The 21,580-nt window shown below is 35.9% G+C and overlaps 1 protein-coding gene across 4 annotated transcripts; it reads right to left on the minus strand.

The window, feature by feature from the left end:
- Positions 1 to 1,247: 1,247 nt before the first annotated feature.
- Positions 1,248 to 21,264, minus strand: LOC131157343 (topless-related protein 4-like). Of its 4 annotated transcripts, none has more exons than XM_058111411.1 (27): positions 20,977 to 21,172; positions 20,679 to 20,845; positions 20,377 to 20,556; positions 20,118 to 20,231; positions 19,830 to 19,988; positions 19,538 to 19,715; positions 19,320 to 19,443; positions 18,770 to 18,882; positions 16,993 to 17,164; positions 16,749 to 16,858; positions 16,575 to 16,641; positions 16,373 to 16,446; positions 16,125 to 16,217; positions 15,880 to 15,975; positions 11,309 to 11,436; positions 10,966 to 11,200; positions 10,715 to 10,879; positions 10,547 to 10,639; positions 10,220 to 10,366; positions 4,164 to 4,274; positions 3,907 to 4,086; positions 3,380 to 3,508; positions 3,186 to 3,281; positions 2,545 to 2,733; positions 2,121 to 2,287; positions 1,817 to 2,005; positions 1,248 to 1,730 (listed from the first exon to the last, which is right to left on the minus strand). In XM_058111411.1, exons 2-27 carry the CDS (start codon positions 20,756 to 20,758, stop codon positions 1,727 to 1,729), a joined length of 3,393 nt encoding a protein of 1,130 aa, XP_057967394.1. In that variant the 5' UTR covers positions 20,759 to 20,845; positions 20,977 to 21,172; the 3' UTR covers positions 1,248 to 1,726. The 4 variants fall into 4 exon arrangements, with proteins under 4 accessions (XP_057967394.1, XP_057967395.1, XP_057967397.1 ...); XM_058111412.1 differs by having other exon boundaries at positions 16,993 to 17,161; positions 20,977 to 21,171; XM_058111414.1 differs by having other exon boundaries at positions 1,248 to 2,005; positions 16,993 to 17,161; positions 19,320 to 19,434; positions 20,977 to 21,264.
- Between the last annotated feature and the right edge of the window lie 316 nt (positions 21,265 to 21,580).

The following is a 21,580-nucleotide window of genomic DNA, read 5'->3' on the forward strand; positions in this document are numbered from 1 at the left end:
TTTGATGAACAAATTTCCCGATACCCCACTTTGGGTCGGGTTATGTTAATATATGGTATCAAAAATTTTTGTTATATAATTGATTATTATTGTATAAAAAAAATTGTAGGAAATAGGGTTGTCACACTTATAGTATCAAGTTAACTAAAAATAAGAATTTAATCATAAAGCTAATTAAGTAACTCACATAGTTTAATAAGACCAGTCCATCTTGTAGTTGGTTCACCTCAAATTACAAGTTCGTAAAAAAATTCGAGTTTAACTTGATTAAGTTTGATTTTATTACAACACTATATTAAATGTATGTAAAATAAATAGTAAATACAATATTAAGTCTTTATAAAATATATAATATATTGACTTATATAATATAAAAATAATTATATACCAAAAGATTAATTAAGCTTAATTAGTCTTGCAAGTAGTAATAAAACTCAAAACTCCACTCATAAAGTTAATTCAGTAACTCAAGTAGCTTACAAAACCACCTTTACTTGCACCCTTCCTCTGCCTAGATCATGCAAAATATAGATGGGCATCTCAAATTAATCATTTTTTAGATGCTCATAGGCCTGAGACATGTAAAGGTCAATATGAAAATAATTATAAGTGAGGACCAATATGAGTATACATTGATAATTAACATAACCATCCAGAAGATCAATGTTCTAGTTACAGAAATAATCTCTCCGAACAGAAAAACAAAGTGAAAATCTGCCCCACATAAGTTCCTTGATATCCCGCTAGTACTACGCTTTTTAAGTGTCATTTTTTCTTCAATGGTAAATTGTCAACACATACCCAGCCATATCCCATCCTACCCTTCCCAAAGAGTTTTGAACAATCTCAAGCCTCCTAAGAGACTATTTAGGTGTAACATTGATTCACCAACATGTTTGGTACAAAAGAGTACAATCGAATCGAATTTATAAATTTGATTTTATCATACTTCCCATCTGAATTCTCCTTTCCATCACACTCGAGCACACCCAGTTATGAATAGAAGACTATAAAATTTGAGAAAAAATATTTGTAGTTAAAAATAAAAGTAAGCTATTTCATTCTCACCTCATTTCATTCAACTACTGCACACATACTGGTCAAGCAGCCAACCCACTGGTTTTCAACAGAAACTCTTAAAACAAATGCATTTCCAGATATAGGAAGACGCAGGGCAACTTTGAGCTCTAACGACCAAAGAGAAATTTCGTGAGGAATTTAACATCCCAATAGGCAGAAATTATGTATATGGTGAACGTGGGAGCTGATTAGGTCAACCCCCCCTACAAAAATTCTCATTACAAACAACTAAAATGTGATCTTATTAACATAACAAACACAAAGCAGCAACTACCAATGTCTCTACTTACAAACCCTAAAATTAACAAATTAATTAACATTTATCTTCTTTGGAAATAAAAATAAAATAAAATGAAATTCAAAGGGGGAAAAAAAATTTTGATCAATACTTCCTGACCAGGCTAGCCTCTGTCATTTCCTCCAATTACCTATAAGTTAAAATAGATCTTTCTCTTCTTCTTCGCTGCCTCTCCCAAATTTACACCACAATTCATACCCCTGCGATCATCCTAGAAGGAAGCAAAACCATAGCACCATTCCTCGGCCACAAAATGATCATGATGCCATTGGTGCCACTTTGAATGAACTCTTACCAGGTTTTTGAGTTCAATTGTGCTACCACTATAATACCCTAAATTCCAAAACCTTACCTGAAATACAATTATGACAGGACCAGGTCACAAGGAAGAGGTATGCGCATGGCCTTTGGCAAAAGGAATGCCCATTGGTTTGTTACCTTTGATCAGAACCGGCAGCACCAGAAGTAGAGCTTGCTCCAGCACCGTTTTCTGTTGGAGGTGAGGTGCCCCATTTACCCTCTGATTCTAATGGCTCAAGTATATAGACTCCACCGTCGGTGAGTCCTAATGCAAACTGACTGGGTTCGGATGGATGTGCCGCAATGACAAGTGGGTACACTCTCAAGCTGTTAAAAGAGTATCATCAGGCATTCAAAGAAATGTCAACTAAAAAAATCATAAATAAATAAATAAATAGGTCCAAACTTAGTGTCTTCGGTGACAGCAGATAAAATAACAGACCTTGGATTGGGAGGTAAATAGGACGTGGGGTTTATTCGACATCTCAATCTTAGTGTTGAAGCTGTTAGAACACCCACACTCCCGTCTTCAAAGCTAACATATATTAACTGGCTATCACAGGAATATGTAGCATGTGTAATTGGACCACTGGCTTCCCGAGGAACCCACTGCTCAAAAAACATGATTTTATATCAGCCAGAATCTTAAACAAAGATAATCCCAACTCACGTTGGTAACATGGGAACTGAACCCCACACATAATCCTCAGTTTCCTGAATGTTTGCACGCGCACGCATTCAAAAATTATAGAAAGACAATCACAAAGCATCGAAATCATGATCACATCAAATCACCAAAGAACATCTGATGTCCGGGAGTTTGAATGATTAAATCCTAATATTTAGGAGGGGAAAATCGGGTTCACCTGCTTGCGGCATTCTAGTTTCGGTGCTTCATAAATGGCTATCTGTGTTTCATGAATTGCTAGTAAATGTATCTGATCCTGGTGAAATTGAACACGGGTATCTGCAAGTGCAGCAGCCACTCTACCACTTGGAATCTGCAAGAATTTGCTTGACTGCTTCTCCCATCCATCTGTGCTCCAAACACATAGCTGCAGAAACAAATATGCATAATTGCTGGTGAGCACAAGAAGCAACACTTTGCCAAGTTATCAAAGAGTTTTGGGATCTGAAGGATGATATGCATGAGGAAAAAGATAACATGATATTTGACTTGAAAGAAAGTAGTGCAAGAACTGAATAAATGAAGCATAGACAAAGATCCAAAGTATGGAATCATTACATACACCAGTGGAATTCATTTTAGATATTTCCCCAGTGGACAGTCCCTTTCAAATCCCTAATCATGAGGCCTCCACAAAAATAGTGTGACGTAACTAGCTTAATTTCAGCTGCTCAAAAGTGTTAATTCTAAAACACTACTCAAGTGTCACGCGGAGATATCTGTCTTTTTGGATTCTTCAAAGTCGGTTACTTTGATATTCAATGGTTAACACAAGCACACAGACATGCACACTCATGAGCACACAAACTTATCTCTCACCTGAGAATCAGCTCCTGATGATACGAGCACATTTAAAACATGGGAGAAGGCAAGACCTGTAATTCTTTTCTGATGTCCTTTAAGCTTTGTTTTAACCTGTGTAAATTAAGCATGCAAAATGCCAAATAATCTCAGATTCAACATGCCCATAAACAGATTTACTGCACACAGCTTCAGTTTAAACAAGGGATGACCTCATCAACCCGAACATTGTATATTTGGATAGAGGAGTCCTCCATGCCTATGGCAATAATGTTATTATCTTGAGGATGGAATGCCAGAAATGTTGCAGCAGGTGGTGGGGGCATGAATGTTGTCATAGTCTGCATTTGAGTAAGCAAAGCAATGAATGCAAGTATTTAACAACAAAGAATAAGCAATAAAAGATATCATGGGAAAGACACAAGTGCTGCCCACCTATAGAAAAGTCACCCAGTAGACTTGGTCAATTTCCCTAAACCTATAACCAATTAATTCTTTCCTTTCATTACTCTGGAAATTTCACCCGTGGCCAAACCCAAAGGCAAATATGGCTTCCACTGGATATGCCCAATAGCCAAAAGATGCAGCTCAGGAGATTATATCAAGTATTTACTAGTATAAATATTTTGGATTAACAAACAATAAAATCACAAAAAAAAATACTGCTTCAAACCAAAAGTAAAGAAAGAGTGAATGCTATGGAAAAAGAATTAAATACTGCAAGGAGGTTCTCGTTTACCTTGAATGTCATCATATTGAATAAAGAGATTTTCCCTCCTGAAGCTGACATAACATAAGAATCATTCTTTGAAAGGGCAAAGCATGGAACAGCATCTTCAGGATTTGTGTCACTTATATCATTTGTCATTAATATTCCACTGGTAGGTTGCCAAAGTTGTGGTGCTACACTAGTTGTCGCCTACCACATGTCCATAAACAAGAAGACCATGAAAAATGTGACAGAATATGCAACCTCCAAAGAGAAAACTTCTGTACCTTTACTGTTAAATTTCTATCACTTCTCTGCCATTTCCAGAGCTTGTGTACTGCATTAGATGCCAGTGCCAATATGGCAACTCCAGAGTTCGTATAAATCAACCTACAAACCTGAAATGTTTAAACATTTGTTAGAACAATGGGAAGAAAAAAGTACATAGAAACCGTTGGATTCCACTCTACGGAAAATCTTAATCTGTTAGATAGGGAGTCAACAATGTATCAAGGAATGCTGTACTTGAAGAGGCAAACCAGTAAACTTAAACAGGTGCACAGAACATAAACAAAATAAAGTGCAGGATAACAGACATAATAGAGGAAAATATAGATTACAGAACTTGGACACAGGACAAAGCTCTAATACCAAGTTAGATTACCACTTCCCCTAAAAGCCTAAGCCATTAGGTGGAGGCCAAGCAACCACTAAACAAAATTACCCACAAGTTGAAAACGAAAAAACTGTCTAAAATGATTGTTTAATTCTTTTTTCCTTTAATAGGAAAAAATTGACAAGAGAGAAGAATTTACAATAAGTGAAGGATAAGAGATCTTCCTAAAGAGACAAAGACACCAAAGAGATTATAATAATGCTCCCCTCCAGTTCCTATGAAGATCTGACAAAAGTAAACTCTGAAAAAAACCAAAAGACGAGGCCAAAAAGACACAAAGAAGGGCCACTCTATCCCAAAGGAAACAAAGTCGATTTTACTAGCCATTAAAAGTCCTCGCATTCCTTTGTGTCCAAAGACTACAAAGGAGGGCAAAGATAGCAGTACAACACATCTCCAAAAGACCCTCCCTTCCTTACTTCTCCCAAAGCTTCTGTAACACAATTTAAAGAAAGCTTCAGCTCTCTGTAGGAAAGCTACAGCCTCACCAAAGACTGAAAACATAACCAAAGCCCCTTAGCCATCCCTTTAGGAACAAATAGTCGATAGTTTCATTTGAGTCATGGCACATGATAGTCACTTTGTGAGACCGCCTTTTCTAGAAGAAATCATTGAGATATTAAGCCGGTAAAGTACCGAAGTCTACATGAAAGCTATAATTTTGAAGGTAACCTTTGCCTTCTAGATAAAACTATTCAAAGTGAAAGTACAAGGACTCAAGGATCTCACAAGTTGAGAGAAAAAAATATTAAGCAGAAAAAGAACCAGAGAAATCCCCCACCCAAATCCTCCAATCATCTCTCACCATGGGAGAACAAATTTCCAATACACTCAATAAAATAGATATATCATCAACCTCTCTCTCATTGAGATTCCTGAAAAAGAACAAATCCCAAGAGAGAGAGAACCCCCTCCCAAATTGCAGAAATCAATAATTGGAGTGTTGTGTAACCTTGACATTCTAAAAAGACAGGGGACCAAAAGATGCCAACGAAACCTCGGCATCTAGATATCTTCCCGAAACCAAATGCTATTTCCATTACTAAACTGGTAACAAGTAAGGGAGTAGAATAAATGGGCTATATGAGAAATGAATTTCCAAGGACTTGCATGAAAAGCACAACCACTTTCTCTACTATCCCACCCATTTCGATGCACACCATATTTACTTCTAATCACCATGTGCCAAAGGGAAGACCGCCTCCAAGGGAAACCTCCAAAGCCATTTTCCAACTAGTGATTGGTTTTTAGAATCCACATACCCAAGTCCAAAACCCCTTTCAGACTTGGGTCTTCTTCCTATCCCAGCTAACTAGATGATCTCCTTTAAGTCTTACCCTCCCCAACTCCTAACCATAAAAAATCCCTCAGAATCCTCTCCAAGGTCTCTGGCCACCCCAACTGGAATTTTGAAAAGGGAAAGAAAATAGATAGGTATATTAGAAAGAACGACATCAATAAGAGGCAATGCGACCTCCTAATGATAAGTAAGCCCTCTTCCAACCACCACCACCCCCCACCCCCCAAAAAAAAAAAAAAAAAACCTACTCGCTGCTCTCTCCACTACTAGGTCCCAAACCGAAATGTGGCTAGGATTACCACAAAGGAGAAGACCCAAATAAGTAAGAGGCCACTCCAAAACAGGGCAACCTGCTAAGTAAAAGCCAAACAATATAACTCCATCAAACCTAAGTTGATACCCACTACTTCACTCCTTGAAATGTTAATTTTAAGACTCGAAATATTCTAAACTATTTTCAATAAGGTAACAATCTTGCAAAAATTCAGAATACTATCCTCAAGAAAAAGGATGGTGACATCAGCAAATTGGAGATGGGACACTATGATCTCCTCCCTACCTACCTTGAGACCCTAAATGACATTGAGACCTTGGGCATGATTGATCATCCTACTTAGTACATCCACAACTAAGGTAAAGAGAATCAGGGAAAAAGGATCATCTTGCCTCAAGCCTTAAGGCCTGAAACCACTCCCTCGATTGACTATTCACTATAACCGACGTTGTCACTGTGGAGGCACCCTTTTATCCACTTCCTCTAAAATCCCATTGATGGCACCAAACCCTTAAGGCCAACATATGATCCAAGAAACTCCAACTAACCATATTGTAGGCTTTTTCAAAATCTAATTAGCGTAGAACACCCCCCCACCCCTCTCCTCGCATCCTCTAGATTGTTTAATTCTTAACAGCAACATTTCATCAACAGTAACCAAGATAGCAATCAATTTGCAAATTATACTACCAAGTGTATCAAAAACACAAAGTGCAACAAACCAAATCTCAATTGACATATTTAAGCCTATACCATATATTCTTCAGCCTACACTACAACACACCTCTCCAGCGCCATTTGTCATCTTTGTTACACATCATCAAAATCAACAATTGTTTTATCAAATATGTTAATAACCAGACCTCTACGTGAGGCTAACCTAGTCGTATAGTAACTTGGGATGAAATACTCATCCTATCATAATCATCCAACCACTTAATCCCTTACCTTTTGTTTTTGGATAGGTAAAAAAAAAAAAAATTAAAATAGAGAGCATACAAACAGGCAAAGCAATTACAAATGTTATTAATGTGTGACACAAGTTATGACAAATGTTTAAACGGTTTGCTACATTTGTTTACAGATTATAATGCATAAGAAAATAGTGTAATCTACTTTATAATATCTATAATTGTTGGGCTAAAATGTCTACATTTTTAGATAAATCAACTAAAACACAAATTATCAAATGAAAAACCAAACCATCAGTTAGTTTTAGATCAGATTGCTCTTTTGCAACCTCAATTTTATGACTTTGGTATTGGCCTTCTTATAGACAAAAAGTAACCAGCCTAAAGCCACCATTTAGCATAAAAATATTATATCATGGACCAGAAAATAATACAAAATTAACATTTAATTAATTTCCATAAAAAATAAACTAAGGATCAATTACTTCTTAATGATATTTATTTTACTTGTGCGCGCACTAGGAAGGTGGCACAACTAATGCACAAGTGAGACACAAGACATGGTTTTTTAAAGAGAGACAGAGACGAGCTATTAAATAATTGATACTTAATTTCAATGAGGATTGATTTTGCAAATAAAATTATGATTGAACATAATCCACTTTGCCTTCTGGTATATACACGCACCACAACTTCATATTATTCTCTGATAATGAGGCCCCATGTGATGCTCTAATCAGCCAAATGCACATTAAACATTGTTGTATACTCAATAAACTTCGATTTGAACATTAACAAAGGAAATGCAAAGATACTTATGTGCTCATATAATGCTGACTTTATCAGCCTGAAGCATGGAACTAACTTATCAGCCTGAAGTAGGAAACTAATGTTTGGAAATTGTGCAAATTAACATCCAAAAAATAAAGCTCTCCCTCATATTTACTGCCAGATAGATCCAAGGAACCCAATCACTGATAAACCCCTTTTATAGGTTTAGAGCAATTTTATTGAACAGGATAAAATTTTCAATTTTTTGTTGAGAACAATGACACCCAAATATTGGGCCGTAAGTAGAATCCTCATTCCATTTACCATGACAAAGGCAACTCATTAAATGTGCAGACCCTTCATGCTCACACAACCACACAATAGCTTCCCTTTACTAAGCCCACCCAGGTCATTTCCAAACTTCTAGACGATTACTTTCCTCTACGTGATATTCCTCTAACAAAACTCGGAAGAAAATTACGAAGTTGTGATGTGGACCACATTAACAAGAAGGCGACTTTTTGGATTAGTTGAGTTTGTTTAGGAGTTACTCATCTTGGAATTGCAGATCTACCTACGTAGCCTCCTCTATTTTTTACCTATTTCTCTTATATTCTTAGAGTTCAAAAAATAAAATGTCCCTCCACTGTCCTCTTTTTTTATGACCACCTCACCACCCTTCTTTGCAAGATAACATTGAGCTTCAAAGCATAAAGCATGAATAAGTATATATACACATACATTTGGTTAAGAGCATCAACGAGTAACTTTATCATTACCACCAATGGAAGGGATCCCCAGATTAGGCCAGCTCTATAAAGCAAGCTGAATCCCAATTGATGAATGAACTTCCAATCCATTTTCCCAACAAAAAATCCTTCAAACCAAACACGCCATCTTTTCCTCCACTCTCTAATCCCCATTCTGCAAGACCTCTCTGTAGTGCAATTTTACCATCAAGCTTTTTTCCTTTCCTTTCCTTCTTGTCTTCCAACACCTCTTCATGTACATCATTTCATTTCATTTCTTTTTTATGTAAGTATATTATAAACAATTGTTAGTTTGTAACTAGTGCCAACCATAAAGATGTGCGAAAAATATATTAAGTTAAAAATATAAATTTATTTATGTGCATGCATGGGTATATTGCCCCTACTGAATGAAATTTCAGGGTCCACTGTTATGAATTCTTTTTGCATCAGCACACTTGTCAACGAAGATACATATTCACATGTTTTCGTCCCAAAATCCAATGTACTAAAGTTTTAATTATTTTCAGCAAAATTTAATCAATCTACATGTAACACATACTACAAGTACTGAATGTTATCTCAGTTTCTTTAGTCGCAACACACGATCACCAAGAAAAAGCCAGTATTTTCTTATTTTCACTACATTATTCACTATAAATGTAATTTAAACTAGAAATTATAAATATAGTGAAAAATGAACTATAAGATGTAAATGCATAGCTACAGAATGTGTTTTTATCTCCAGATTAACTGTAAGAAAATACTTCAAAATTTTGAAAGCATGTAAAATATGCAATATTGTATTAATTTAATAAGGGAAGAAATTTTATTTGAAAGCTAGTTATCAAGGGAATACAAACCAAATATTAAAGTAAATCTCAAAATGAAAAGTTTAAAACCAATTGCTAATTACAATGAGGGAAAACTTTTGGAAAGGGTGTTATACTCGAACAAAAAGGCCACTCATTCAAGTCAGAGACTGCCTCTCCAATTGTGGAGTTAAGGCTAGCTTTTACGCACTGAGTGTAGCATTTTTGGTTTCTTTTTGGGCTTATAGCGCTGGCTGTTTTTTTTTTCAAAATATCACCAGTGTTTGGAGTGCTTTATTAAGATGGTATACTTCTGTTTTTCTATTTTATTTTGTTAGAGGACTCCTCTCTCTCTCTCTCTCTCTTTTCTTTTTAATGAAGTTTCTTTTTCTATCCAAAAAAAAAATGAATGAAATAACACCAACTTAAAATTGATAAGATTTGGACCATTTGGTATAGGAAAAATAGTGAAAAAATGACAGAAAAAGAGGGATCAAAAACCACTTTAGGCATTCACAGCCAGCAACACAAGTCTCTGGCGACTTGGAATAGCCACTATGGTATTGTAATAGACCATAACATCAGCTCATTCATCTATGATTTTTTTTTTTTGGGAGTGGGGGGGGGTTGCGCTCCGAGATATTGCCCTGTAAGAGTCCAGGGAGCAATACTTTAGAGCTATGTTGCCTATATTAAAAAGCAATATGAGCTTGTATAATAAACAGCATATTAGAGCAACTGCAAGAAATCCAGGCATTTTAAGAATTGAAGATAAAAAAAAAAATGATAACAATCCAAAATAAATGAATAATGCAGTAACTTCTAATAAGCTTGCGAAGTGGACCCATACCCTCATTGCTGATAAATTATCAAGGAGCTTCAAGGAACGACATTGTGATCGTTCATTGATTTCTGTCAATTTCCAAATCCTAGATTTGTCTCCAGACTCATCAGCAATTCTGGGTTTTACATCAACCAAATTTCTGCTATCACTGTTCTACAGAAACTCAATAGGAAAAAGCTAATTAGTGGAAACAAGTATGTAAATAAAGGGGCATCCAAGTAGGCAGTTGACACATTACCATAACATGAAACAGCACAAATTAGGTTAACAAAAACGCGATGGATAAACAAAGAAGCTTGCTCAAGCATCAGGGCTCCTTTTGTTCATACTCACCATTGCAACCATGGCAGCCACCGGAGCAGGGCGATCTCCAATGCTTGTCCCAACAGTTGCACTAGCAGCACTAAATGAGCTGATGGCAGGGGCCTGTACATAAATTATGCATTTAAAACACATGGTCAAGACTAACAAAAGATGCGCCAAGTTTCAAAATCGGTTTACCTTCATAACAGCTGCAGAAGCAATCCTAGAAGCATCAAATGAACGATTCTCCATAGTTCGTAGCAGCCTCATACCATCTGTGTTTGCCAGAATTTTTATACCATTATCATTTGTTGAAACAGCCAGCAGTATCCCTTCCTTGTTAAATCGAATAGAAGGAGAAGCCTGCAGATATTTAAGACCATTATAATTAAGAAGCAGCAAAGATTGTCAGAGACACTGCAATGGAATGAAAACGGTCTGATATTTACTGGCAGTCCACCATCTGCATCAGTAGTTGTTAATAAGTTCACATTGTCCATGTCCCAAAATTTAATCATGAACTCATCACCAGCAGCCAAGAACCGATTCTTAGTAGTATCAAACTGCACAACCCCCACAGACCGCTTCCCAAGACCATGATATGTGCGCTTTACCGCTCCTTCACTTTCATTCCATTCCACAATGAATGAATCTCCTTCTTTGTTAGTCCCACATGAGAACAACCTAGAATTGTCCATATATATGAAATAAATAGTTGAGCATATCAAATAATAGGAAAAACATCCCATCCCAAAGAGAAGGAAATAACAAGAAGAGAGATCATAGATATACCTTGTTCCATCAGCACTGTATGCCATTGTTGTAGATGAATGACCTGGTGCATCATAGTCAACTCTTGAACCCATGTTATCATACAACCATGCCTTTATTTTCCCATCAGTTGCTGTTGAGAAAATAAACTAGGGAAGAACAACCAAAAAAACAAAAAATCAACATAAAAACCAAAGAAAAGTAATTGTTTCATCATGTGATATACAAAGAATGGTTTAAAAAGCAGTCAAAACTATGATTCAAGTTCACCTCACTGTATGCATCTGCAGAACCACATCAAGGCATGTGCGAGCGCGCACACACACACACACACACACAAACACAGAGAATGAGGAGGTGAATTTGATGGATTACTAAATATTATCCATGAAACTTTTTTCTATAGGTTAAAAATGGAAATCATTTTGAGGGTGTTTGGCTCAGGTTATTTTGCAGTATTCTGGAAATATGGCCTCTCAAATATTGGTTACTCAGCATCTTGGATTCAGTGGCAATGCAAGATGCCCTCCAAACTTGGATATAGAAATACCACTTCTCCCTTAATCTTATATTCCCAAAAATCCTGATCAGTAAACGAAACAAAAATATTCAAATAAAATAAATTCTATTCTCAGGTATAAGATACCAAAGTGAGTGATTTCAAGAGTGCATTTAGGACAAACCCAATCGAACAGCCCTTTGAGCTATTTTTAATTTAATTTACCAAAGAAAATATCTTTTCTTGATTTAGAAATGCCTCAATATCTTCTCTTCTTTTTTATTACAAGTCTAAATAAGCATACCCAAGCATACAACATTTTACAACACATGCTGTACCACATTGTAGGTAGTATAGCTTTGTTGTCATATCAATATTCTGTTAGGATACTAAGATTTTTTTGAACTTCTGACTTCTAATATTTTGGAATTTTTGAAATCACATGATTTATGCAAGACCATCAACAATTTCATGAAAACTGAAAATCTAAAAAAAACTTCCGCCCAGTTATCCTTGACATGCGAACACTGGAAAAAGAGGTTCTTCTCAAGATGAACACATTTGCAACATCTCCCACAAGTGTCCATGATCTGCTATAAGCAAACATTCAGACAATTATTGTATAATTTTAATCCCTAAAGATAACATTTCTCAATTGAGTCCTCATTTTGATTCTTGAGATCAGAAGGAGACAAACAAAAGTGGAAACCTGTAGAGAAGTGAAGGGTGTATTTTTTTTTCACAAGTTGGATCGACTTCAACTAATGCACTATTTTTTTTTAACATGCATACACAGACATACACAAATTTAACATAAACTCAAGTACCAAAAAATAGTTAACATAATTTCTTAATAACATTTCAAAACATACAGGCATGCACTCATAGAACGAAAATCTCAAAAATTTATGGTAGCAAGCTTCACCAATCTACAGTGTTTTTCCCCCATTTTCATTGCAACCATCAGCTTGTTATTGATTCATCCAGATGCATGCTTAATATTTTACTAGTTAAGATGCATATATGTTGCATAGGAAAATTTTACTGCATAAGATAAATAAATGGCAAAGAATACCAAATTTTCAAACATGAAATAATCACAGCAGTCATCTGCATGCTTTTGGTGTGAAGAATTAAGCTAGCATTCAAATCAGAATGGCAAAAAATGTGCAAATTTGGTCCTGAGCCCTTTTTTTAGCAGTTGATCTATATTTTCTGATTCTTTTGGGATGCAATTGATTTGTAATATTGTGATGATTTTGTGTTGTGATTTGTACTCTTTTAGTGATTGCTTTTTACTGCTCTAATTTATAGCACTTTTTCAAGTATAGCCCAAGCTCAAGCACTTCCTCTTCAGCCCTTGTGACACTTGACTTTTGGGCTCATGAGCTTAATCAATTTTAAATATATAATAGATCATGTGTATTGTGTAGTGACAACATGAATATAGGACTCAAACATGTGTCTTTGACTTTGAAAAAGAGGTCCCATGCCCTTACTGTTAGGTATTACTCCTGCTTTCTGTGAAAGAAACATCTGCTATATTATTTATTAATTAATAATATTGCATATCCTAAACTATGAGCTTAGGTTTGCATTCTCTTCATTCTAGCTGTAAAATTAAGTGCTAAGTGCTGAACAGTAAATTTAAATATGATTTCGTGAACCAGTTTTGAATTGAACTTAAATCGATTAGTGAATCTAAAATCTAAATTATCTTAGCTGCTTGATATATAATATCTGATTGTTTTGTTATTCAATTTTAACCTTCTTAACGCTTAGGGGCACAGATAAAATTAATAAGAAATTGCATAAGCTGAAGTTCTTAATTTAACATAAATAATATTCTCTTGCAATATATTTATTAATAATTATAAATAAAAATAGAATTTATTGTTGTACAAAAATAAAATTTATTGTTTTAATTTTAATCACTTGGATATTGAGTTTTTTGTCATTTTCATTTTTTATAAGGGATAAAATTAGAAAAGAGCGACCCCACCTAGTGGGACTAAGGCTTGATTTTGCTGTTGTTGTTGTTATAAAATTAGAAAAGAGACCTTTGAATCTGAATCGGGCATGTTTCAATGTCTGGTTCTATCAAAAAAATGTTAAGAAAATTCAGAGCCGCCACCAAATGCTCTGATGCCTAACCAATTCCCTTATTCAGTGAATCACTTTAGAGATAGCCTTTATTCAAAGGCCATTCAAATCAAAAAAATGCCCCCTTAGTCTAACCAGTTCTCTTACTTAGTGAACCAATTAAGAAATAGCCTCTATTCAAAGGCTATTCAAATCAAACAAACGCCCCCTTAGCCTCAATGTCTGAATGTGCAAAGAATTATGCTAGCATTCAAATCAGGATGGCAAAAATGTGCAAATTTGTTCCTATGCCCATATTCTAGCAATTGATCTATATTATTTTTCTTTTGGGATGCTATTGGCTTGTAATTGTGCTGACTTTTCGTTTTGATTTATAATTTTTAAGTGGTTTTTTTTATTCCTCTAATTTATTGTACTTTTTCAAGTCTACCCCAAGCTGCTGAAGTACTTTCTCGTCGGCCTAGTGACACTTGACACATGGGCCCCCTTAGCCTAACCAGTTCCCTTATTTAGTAAACCAATTAACAAATAGCCTCTATTCAAAGGCTATTCAAATCAAACAAACACCCCCTTTGCCTCAATGTCTGAATGTGCAAAGAATTAAGCTAGCATCAAATCAGGAAGGCAAAAATGTGCAAATTTGTTCGTATGCCCTTATTTTAGCAATTGATCTATATTCTTTTTCTTTTGGGATGCTATTGGTTTGTAATTGTGATGATTTTTCTGTTTTGACATACTTTTTTAGTGGATTTTTTTTACTCCTCTAATTTATTGTACTTTTTCAAGTCTACCCCAAGCTGCTCAAGTACTTTCGCTTCAGCCTAGTGACACTTGACACGTGGGCTCATGAGCTTGATTAATTAGTTATAAATATATAATAGATCATGTGTATTGTGTAATGACAACATAAGTATAGGACCCAAACATTTGTCTTTTAAAAAGAGGTCCCATGCTCTCACTCTTAGGTATTATGCCTGGTTTCTGTGAAAGGACATCTGTTACATTGTATATTAATTAATAATATTGCATATATACAGTATGAACTTAGGTTTACATTTTCTTCATTCTAGCTTAGCCTCAACCTTGTGCATTAGCTTCTTTTCTTTTTATTTTGCATCAAATTTCCTTTTTTTTTAAATAATAATAATAATAATAATAATAATAATAATTTTCCATTCACCAACCAGATTCACCACACCACCTTCTTGTTCACCTCTGATGAAATTCCTTCAGATCTTAATGAATCATGTCAAAATTAACTCTTGTTCAAGCACAATTAATTAAATATAGAATAGCTAGAGTTTTGAGTCAAGTTTCAAGGGTAAGATTTCTTGTTAATTCAAGCTCGAGGAAATGGTGATACACTTCCTTTCCTAATCAAGAATATTGATTTATGGGAAATATCATAATCAATTAATCATCCCATATGAAGTGTTTCAGTTTTTCAAATGAACGATTAGAAGACCTATTGATCATAACAACTGATTGCAAAGTTGATAACTCCAACCTTTCATTTCATAGATGTGGATCTTGGGCCTATGAATGGAGATATTCCCAAAACTCATGAAGAAACAAGTAAGTTGGATAAGAAGACCAGAAGAGAATCAACTTGGACAAAAAACAATGACTGGGAAAAGGGAAACAAAGTGATACAGACAAATCATTTTGTCAATAATCCTAGACCATTTATTTTCTTTAGATAGACCAAGCAATCAAATATTGATTTATACAATCCTATTTCGTCGGCTCATGATTTGAACACACTTTAGTTTTGAGATTTTTTTTCCAAACAAATATTTCACAGTATTCATATTATGATACACTATATAACTTAAGATTAATATATTTTAACCATTTCATCAATTGGATGTGTGTGTGTGTGTGTGTGTGTGTGTGAGAGAGAGAGAGAGAGAGAGAGAGCTAACAAGAGAACAAAAATTCTATATTCACATACTTTCATCATTATAATACAATGAACGAACAAAAATACCTGAATATTTTCCTTGTGATGAGGGCAAACAGAATATACTGGTGCTTCATGACCCTCAAAAGTATACTGTTTAGCACCAGTGACTGCATCCCACACCTGCAGAAACACACAACTCTATTACAAAAGCACAATCCACTCCATCCCATCAAAAGCATTAACATAACAAAATAAACCTTAATGACAACTCTATTACAAAAGCACAATCCACTCCATCCCATCAAAAGCATTAACATAACAAAATAAACCTTAATGACCCTGTCCTCCCCACAGGTGATAACACACAGCTTGTTTGGATAAGAGAATGCAAGATCATTGACACTACCAACATGAGCTTCAATCTGAATAAACCAGGAGAATTTCACAGCAGAAAATCATGTCAGCATTTAGCATCTACATTGACAACATACAAGAAAAGTAGAAAGGGAAGCTATCCATGCTAAACAGCTGCGTAGAAAATTCAAAAGACCACAATGAACTGATTGATGGCACATACCTCAAGATGATTTCGTAGATCATCACCACCTTGGTAGGAGTATAAGTGCACAATGTGCTTGGAGTATGCAATGCCTGGAATTAGAAGCAAAAAGTACCAAAACAAGAAACTAACTAATTATCATTCTTAAACATTTATTTCTAGCATGAAGCAATAGGCTCTTAGGTGTGAAAAAAGTATCAAGAACTCCCATTGGACATACCAAAAAGGGTGCCATCAGGACTCCACATCACACGGTTAATTGATGCATAATCATTATTCAGAGATGCCTATTACAAAACAAGAGAACAGCTACGATCATATTAAACCCTCGTTTAATGATTTTAAGAAGCATTAGGTGATCGCTTCATATTAAAATTATTTAGAAATTGCAAACCTGCAGAGCCATTGAACATGATCCAAGTTCCCAAACTTTGAAATTTCTCATCACGAGCCTCTCCCGGCTACCAACATCCCATAACATGAAGTCACCCATGTTTGTTCCAACTAAGATCAAAAGCCATTCATCAATAAAAGACAAAAGAACACATCTACAGTCCAGACTCCATAAAGCTATTAATTTCAAACAACAAGAATCTAAAATTAAACATACATTTATTCTTCAAGCCCTTGGGACTTACCAAGCAGTAGAATTTGTTGCACTGGGTGGAAATCCATACTCCTGACAGAAGAACCCTGACTAAGAGTCATAACAACTGTCTTGGGTAAGTCATCAGAAGAATATGAACTTTGACCGTGGCTCTGACCGGGGTATGCAACAGGAAGAATATTAACAGGCAGATTATTAACCTGCTAAAAATTTATGTTAATGATGGACCAAAATGAAGTGAACTTGCCACATGATTACTTTAAAGGCATGATGCCAATGTTAGGCTTCGCAGTAGATTTTCCCAATTAGCAAACCAAAAAGAATGAACACAATAACAAAGCAACAAAACTTACAAACATAGTTACATGCATACCCTCCATGCCCCACCCCCACCCCCACCCCCCAACTTTCACACAAACAGGGAGACATCAGAACTATAAAAAACCTGATAGAAACAGAATTCTCTCAAACAATATTTAACTATTGACTGGATAGAATCTACAGAAAAGACATGGATGAGAGCTAAAGATGAAAGGAAATCAAACATTAAGCCATGCATCGGCTCATTTTCACTGAACTGCCATTTAATAGAGGCTGCACTCTTAATAGCTTAAAATTCAGTTAAACCAGTCTTGTTTAGTTCACCTTTAACTGGTGCTCAATTACCAATCCAAACAGATATCTTCCCACTGATTGATTCAAAAATAAGAGATATATTCAGAAACTCAGTTAGAAATTTTTGGCCCTAGAAAATATAAGTTCCACAACACTTCGTAACAAACTTTCCTTATCTCCCCAAACCCTATCTTATATACATATTTAGTGGTTTGTTACTCAACAACTAAAAAAATTCAGCACTCAAATTTTGAGACAGTTTGAACTATATTCAGAACCCAGTTCACAAATTCAGAACTTAATACCTAACCATATCAAACAATTTCCTTTTGTCAATTTCACTTACCTCCTTTGACATGTTCCTGCAGTTTCATTTGTATTACATTAATGACTTTATGATGACTTAAGCAGCACTTGTCACAACCCCTTTTAGATTTGGAAACTAATAGGCACTCTATCAATGACTTGTTATTTTTCACCCCTAAAAGATATTCTGGAATAACCAGGAAACAGGTGCATTCCAAAAGTATCGTTCACTTAATTTCCTAGTGACATCAAGCCTTACCACACTCATATTGCATCATTCATATCAACTCATTTAGCTCACTTTGGTTCAAAGAATGTCTATTGATAAGAATAGGCTAGAATACAATGTAGTAATAAAAATTGTACAAGAATATAAAATGTCGAAAAACTAATGCCAAAGTCTCTGTTATTCCATCCACCATGGGACATAATACAAATAGGCATTACCATAGAAAAATTTGGGGATAGTTATTCTTTGTTTATTCCATATTATGAATAAATAAAAAAATTTGCACTATCAAACATTGTTTTTGTAAGTTATCAAATCCATAATAATTTAGCACTATCATTTGCTTTATGATAATAACATTGTTTTTGTAAATTATCAAATCCTTATATTATGCCCATTCTATTCCCAAGGACAAACATTCCACAAATTTTAGTTTCAAGGATGCTTTCCAGGGATGTAATCAATCTTGCCGTTAAACTTACCATATGAAATCATACACACTGGAAAGAAAATGAAAGAAAATTTTCAAAACCTCAGTCTCTCATAAGAACCCCCTACTTCTACGCAATTGCAAGAAAAACACATCTCAGAACTTCAAAGAATAATATCACATGCATCTCAAACCCAAGGACAAAGATGAATCCAAAAGCTGGCATACTTCATCTGATATTCCAAAGGGTCTTGGTCTCTTCAGCACGTGTTCAGAATCTGCAGTCTGATAGTCCAGGGCTGGGTTATTGGTAGGAGGTGTTCTAGGACGCTTTAAAATAGCTGTTATCAAATCAGACACATAGGATAAAAAAATATCAGTTTAAGTTAGGCTGCTGAATCTAGCAGTAAAGCAGAATGGAAAAGGCACATGTATCGTGAACCTGCCCCCCCCCCCCCCCAAAAAAAAAAAAAAAATTAGAGAAAGCCAAAAAAAAAACTTTTTTTTTTTTTTAGGGGGTCATGCTTGACCAAAATTGTCCATTTTCCTTTTTTCGTACCCAATTATATATTACGCATGTATCTTAACAGTTGGTACATTTTCAGCTACGCTTATCAGCTTATATTATATCTGTGGAAGTAGATGGCAGTGTAACAGATTTGCAACTCAAAATGCATCCAATACTCTGTTGAGTTGCCTAAGTCCTTAAAATCTAATAATAGCAAACAAACAATAGGTCAAGAAGTAAGCCGGTTCAAAGGATTTTTACAATAAATACCTGCATTATTAGGTGCAGTCAAACCTATGGGCCCCGCAGAAGCTCCCGGGTGAGGCACAGGAGACGGATTAGATATCCACCCAGCAAGAGGTGTTGGCATAGGAGCTGGTGCAGGCTGAAATGGCTTGAAGAATAAACATCACAAGTCAAACTTCAAGAAATGGCATGATAAAATAGCTCAATTCCATAATACACAGAGTGAACATTTCTCGACTTACACCATGAACACCTAGAGCAGGGAAAACCCCCGGCTTAGGAACAGCACCCATCAATGGATTTGTGACAGGGGATGGGGCCCGCGCACCATTTGGCTGTCCACAACTATGGTCTACAAACAGGGTCTTTATGTCAGGATTAGGCTTTGGATTCTTGCACAACTGATGCTGCCAATTTAAACTGCAATCAACACAGACAAATGTAAAGAGAAACAAAAAACACATCTTAAATTGGAAAAAAGTGCTCATCTATAGACATGCGTGAAAGATAACAAGAAAGAAATTTCCTAATGACCTCTGATTAATTAGTGTCCTCAGTCTAGAGTTCTTCAAGCTAGGAAATTGAAGCTTATCGCGAAACAGGGGGTTTGCCTCTATTAACTTCTTCAGTTCATTAAGCATTATAGCTCTAGCAGATTTAGTATCCCCATATTTAGATAGCTGCTCGTTATCTCTGCATGTTAGCATATTTCCATCAGGACCCATGAAAGAGTACTGCATTAGAAATCACCTTGAACGGCATAACAATGAAATACGAATCAGTCAACAATAACAATGTTCACAAATACAAAATCTTCCACACCTGAAGTTTTCCAAAGTCAAGAGCTGGGTAATTTCTTTAAAAAGATCTTCATTAAAAGCTGAAAACACCTTCAAATCTTTCACTAAAATGTCCACAGCTTTTGCCCGATCCCGTCTAGAATTAAGGAGAATGAAGAAAAGGTGGAATTTAAAAGCTTGTTTCAATTACAAACGGGGTTTCAGAAAGTTAAAAAGAAAAACCGGGAAGTTAAATATACGAGAACATATATATACAATTTTGATGAACCTATATCACCTACTTGTCTAAAGCTTCAAGGTACTTCTGCTTTCGTATCTCAAAGAAGATCTTCATGGAGTATCGGTTATCATCAACCTTTGTGAAACCTGAAAGGTACTTCTCCACCTCATCCCACTCCCCATTTGTCACCGTTTCCTCGAAATACCTCATGTTAAAGAAAAACCCCGACTCTTGCTCCAATCTTCACACAAATTGAAGGGAAAAAAATAAACTTAGCAAAAATCAACAAAACCAGCACAAATTCAAGAAAAAAAATGACAAGGCAACAAAATTCAGAGCTGAAGTACGCAATTTGATCCCTACTTGTGAACAGTCTCCTTGAATTTCTCCTCATCGAGAAACTGAAGTATGAGAAACACGAGTTCTCTGCTAAGAGAGGACATGTTGGAGCTCCCCGGAGCTGACCAAACCCGCCTCGAAGATCCAAACCCCCAGAAATCAACCGCCGCCAGAGAAACTAGCAGAAATCCCTAAATTTCCCGCAGAACCATCAAAATCAGCAGTTTTCAGTTCCAATTGCTCAGTTCGCCGACAGCAACGAACAAAATCTCATCCACAAACAACGAAACACGCATAAATTACACATAAAACTAAAGCTCACCTGAGTGAAATTGACAGCGATATCGACAGGACAGATCCGCAGATTTACAGAAGAGCAGGACGAAGACAAGAACAAACACAGGTCGTTTCACTGCTCTCCCTCCCCCTCCCTCCCTCCCTCTCTCTCTCCTCTTCCTATGAATTTTCTCTCTCCTCTCTCTCGCTCAGGCTTCTATTTATACACACAGCGAAGGGTTTCTTCTTGGGGTTAGAGAGAGAGAGAGAGAGAGAGAGAGATAGGAAGCGGAGGAAACAAAGGTATCAGACAAAATAAATAGCGGAAAAGAAAACGAGACGAGATGGAGTGAGATGAAAATTAAATGATAAGTTCGTGGGGATATGATAACTTATCTGCGGCGGTGGATAAGTGACTGTGCTTATACTTGATTTCCATAAGCTATCGTGGGTATTTTTACACATATTAGGCCTGGAAATGGATTTATTTGCGGCTGGATTTCCGGGTCTCCAAAGAGGAATACGTGGCGCGTGACCCACGCGCTGAACGTGAGGTGGGCCTAAACCTCGTCATTTCTTAGGATTTTGCAAACGTGTCGTCTAACTTTTGGCTTTATCTTGTTATTTTCCATTACGTCCCTGCATTAATG

This window comes from Malania oleifera, chromosome 6, assembly GCF_029873635.1.
Source record: "Malania oleifera isolate guangnan ecotype guangnan chromosome 6, ASM2987363v1, whole genome shotgun sequence".
Classification (NCBI taxonomy): Eukaryota; Viridiplantae; Streptophyta; class Magnoliopsida; order Santalales; family Ximeniaceae; genus Malania; species Malania oleifera.

Excerpts from the sequence above, each read along its gene's own strand:
- LOC131157343 (XM_058111411.1), bottom strand. The coding sequence starts at position 20,758 with ATGTCCTCTCTTAGCAGAGAACTCGTGTTTCTCATACTTCAGTTTCTC. Across the intron at positions 20,232-20,376 it reads TACCTTGAAGCTTTAGACAA|ACGGGATCGGGCAAAAGCTG; the intron begins GTAGGTGATATA and ends CCTTAATTCTAG. Across the intron at positions 19,716-19,829 it reads AGGACACTAATTAATCAGAG|TTTAAATTGGCAGCATCAGT; the intron begins GTCATTAGGAAA and ends TGTTGATTGCAG.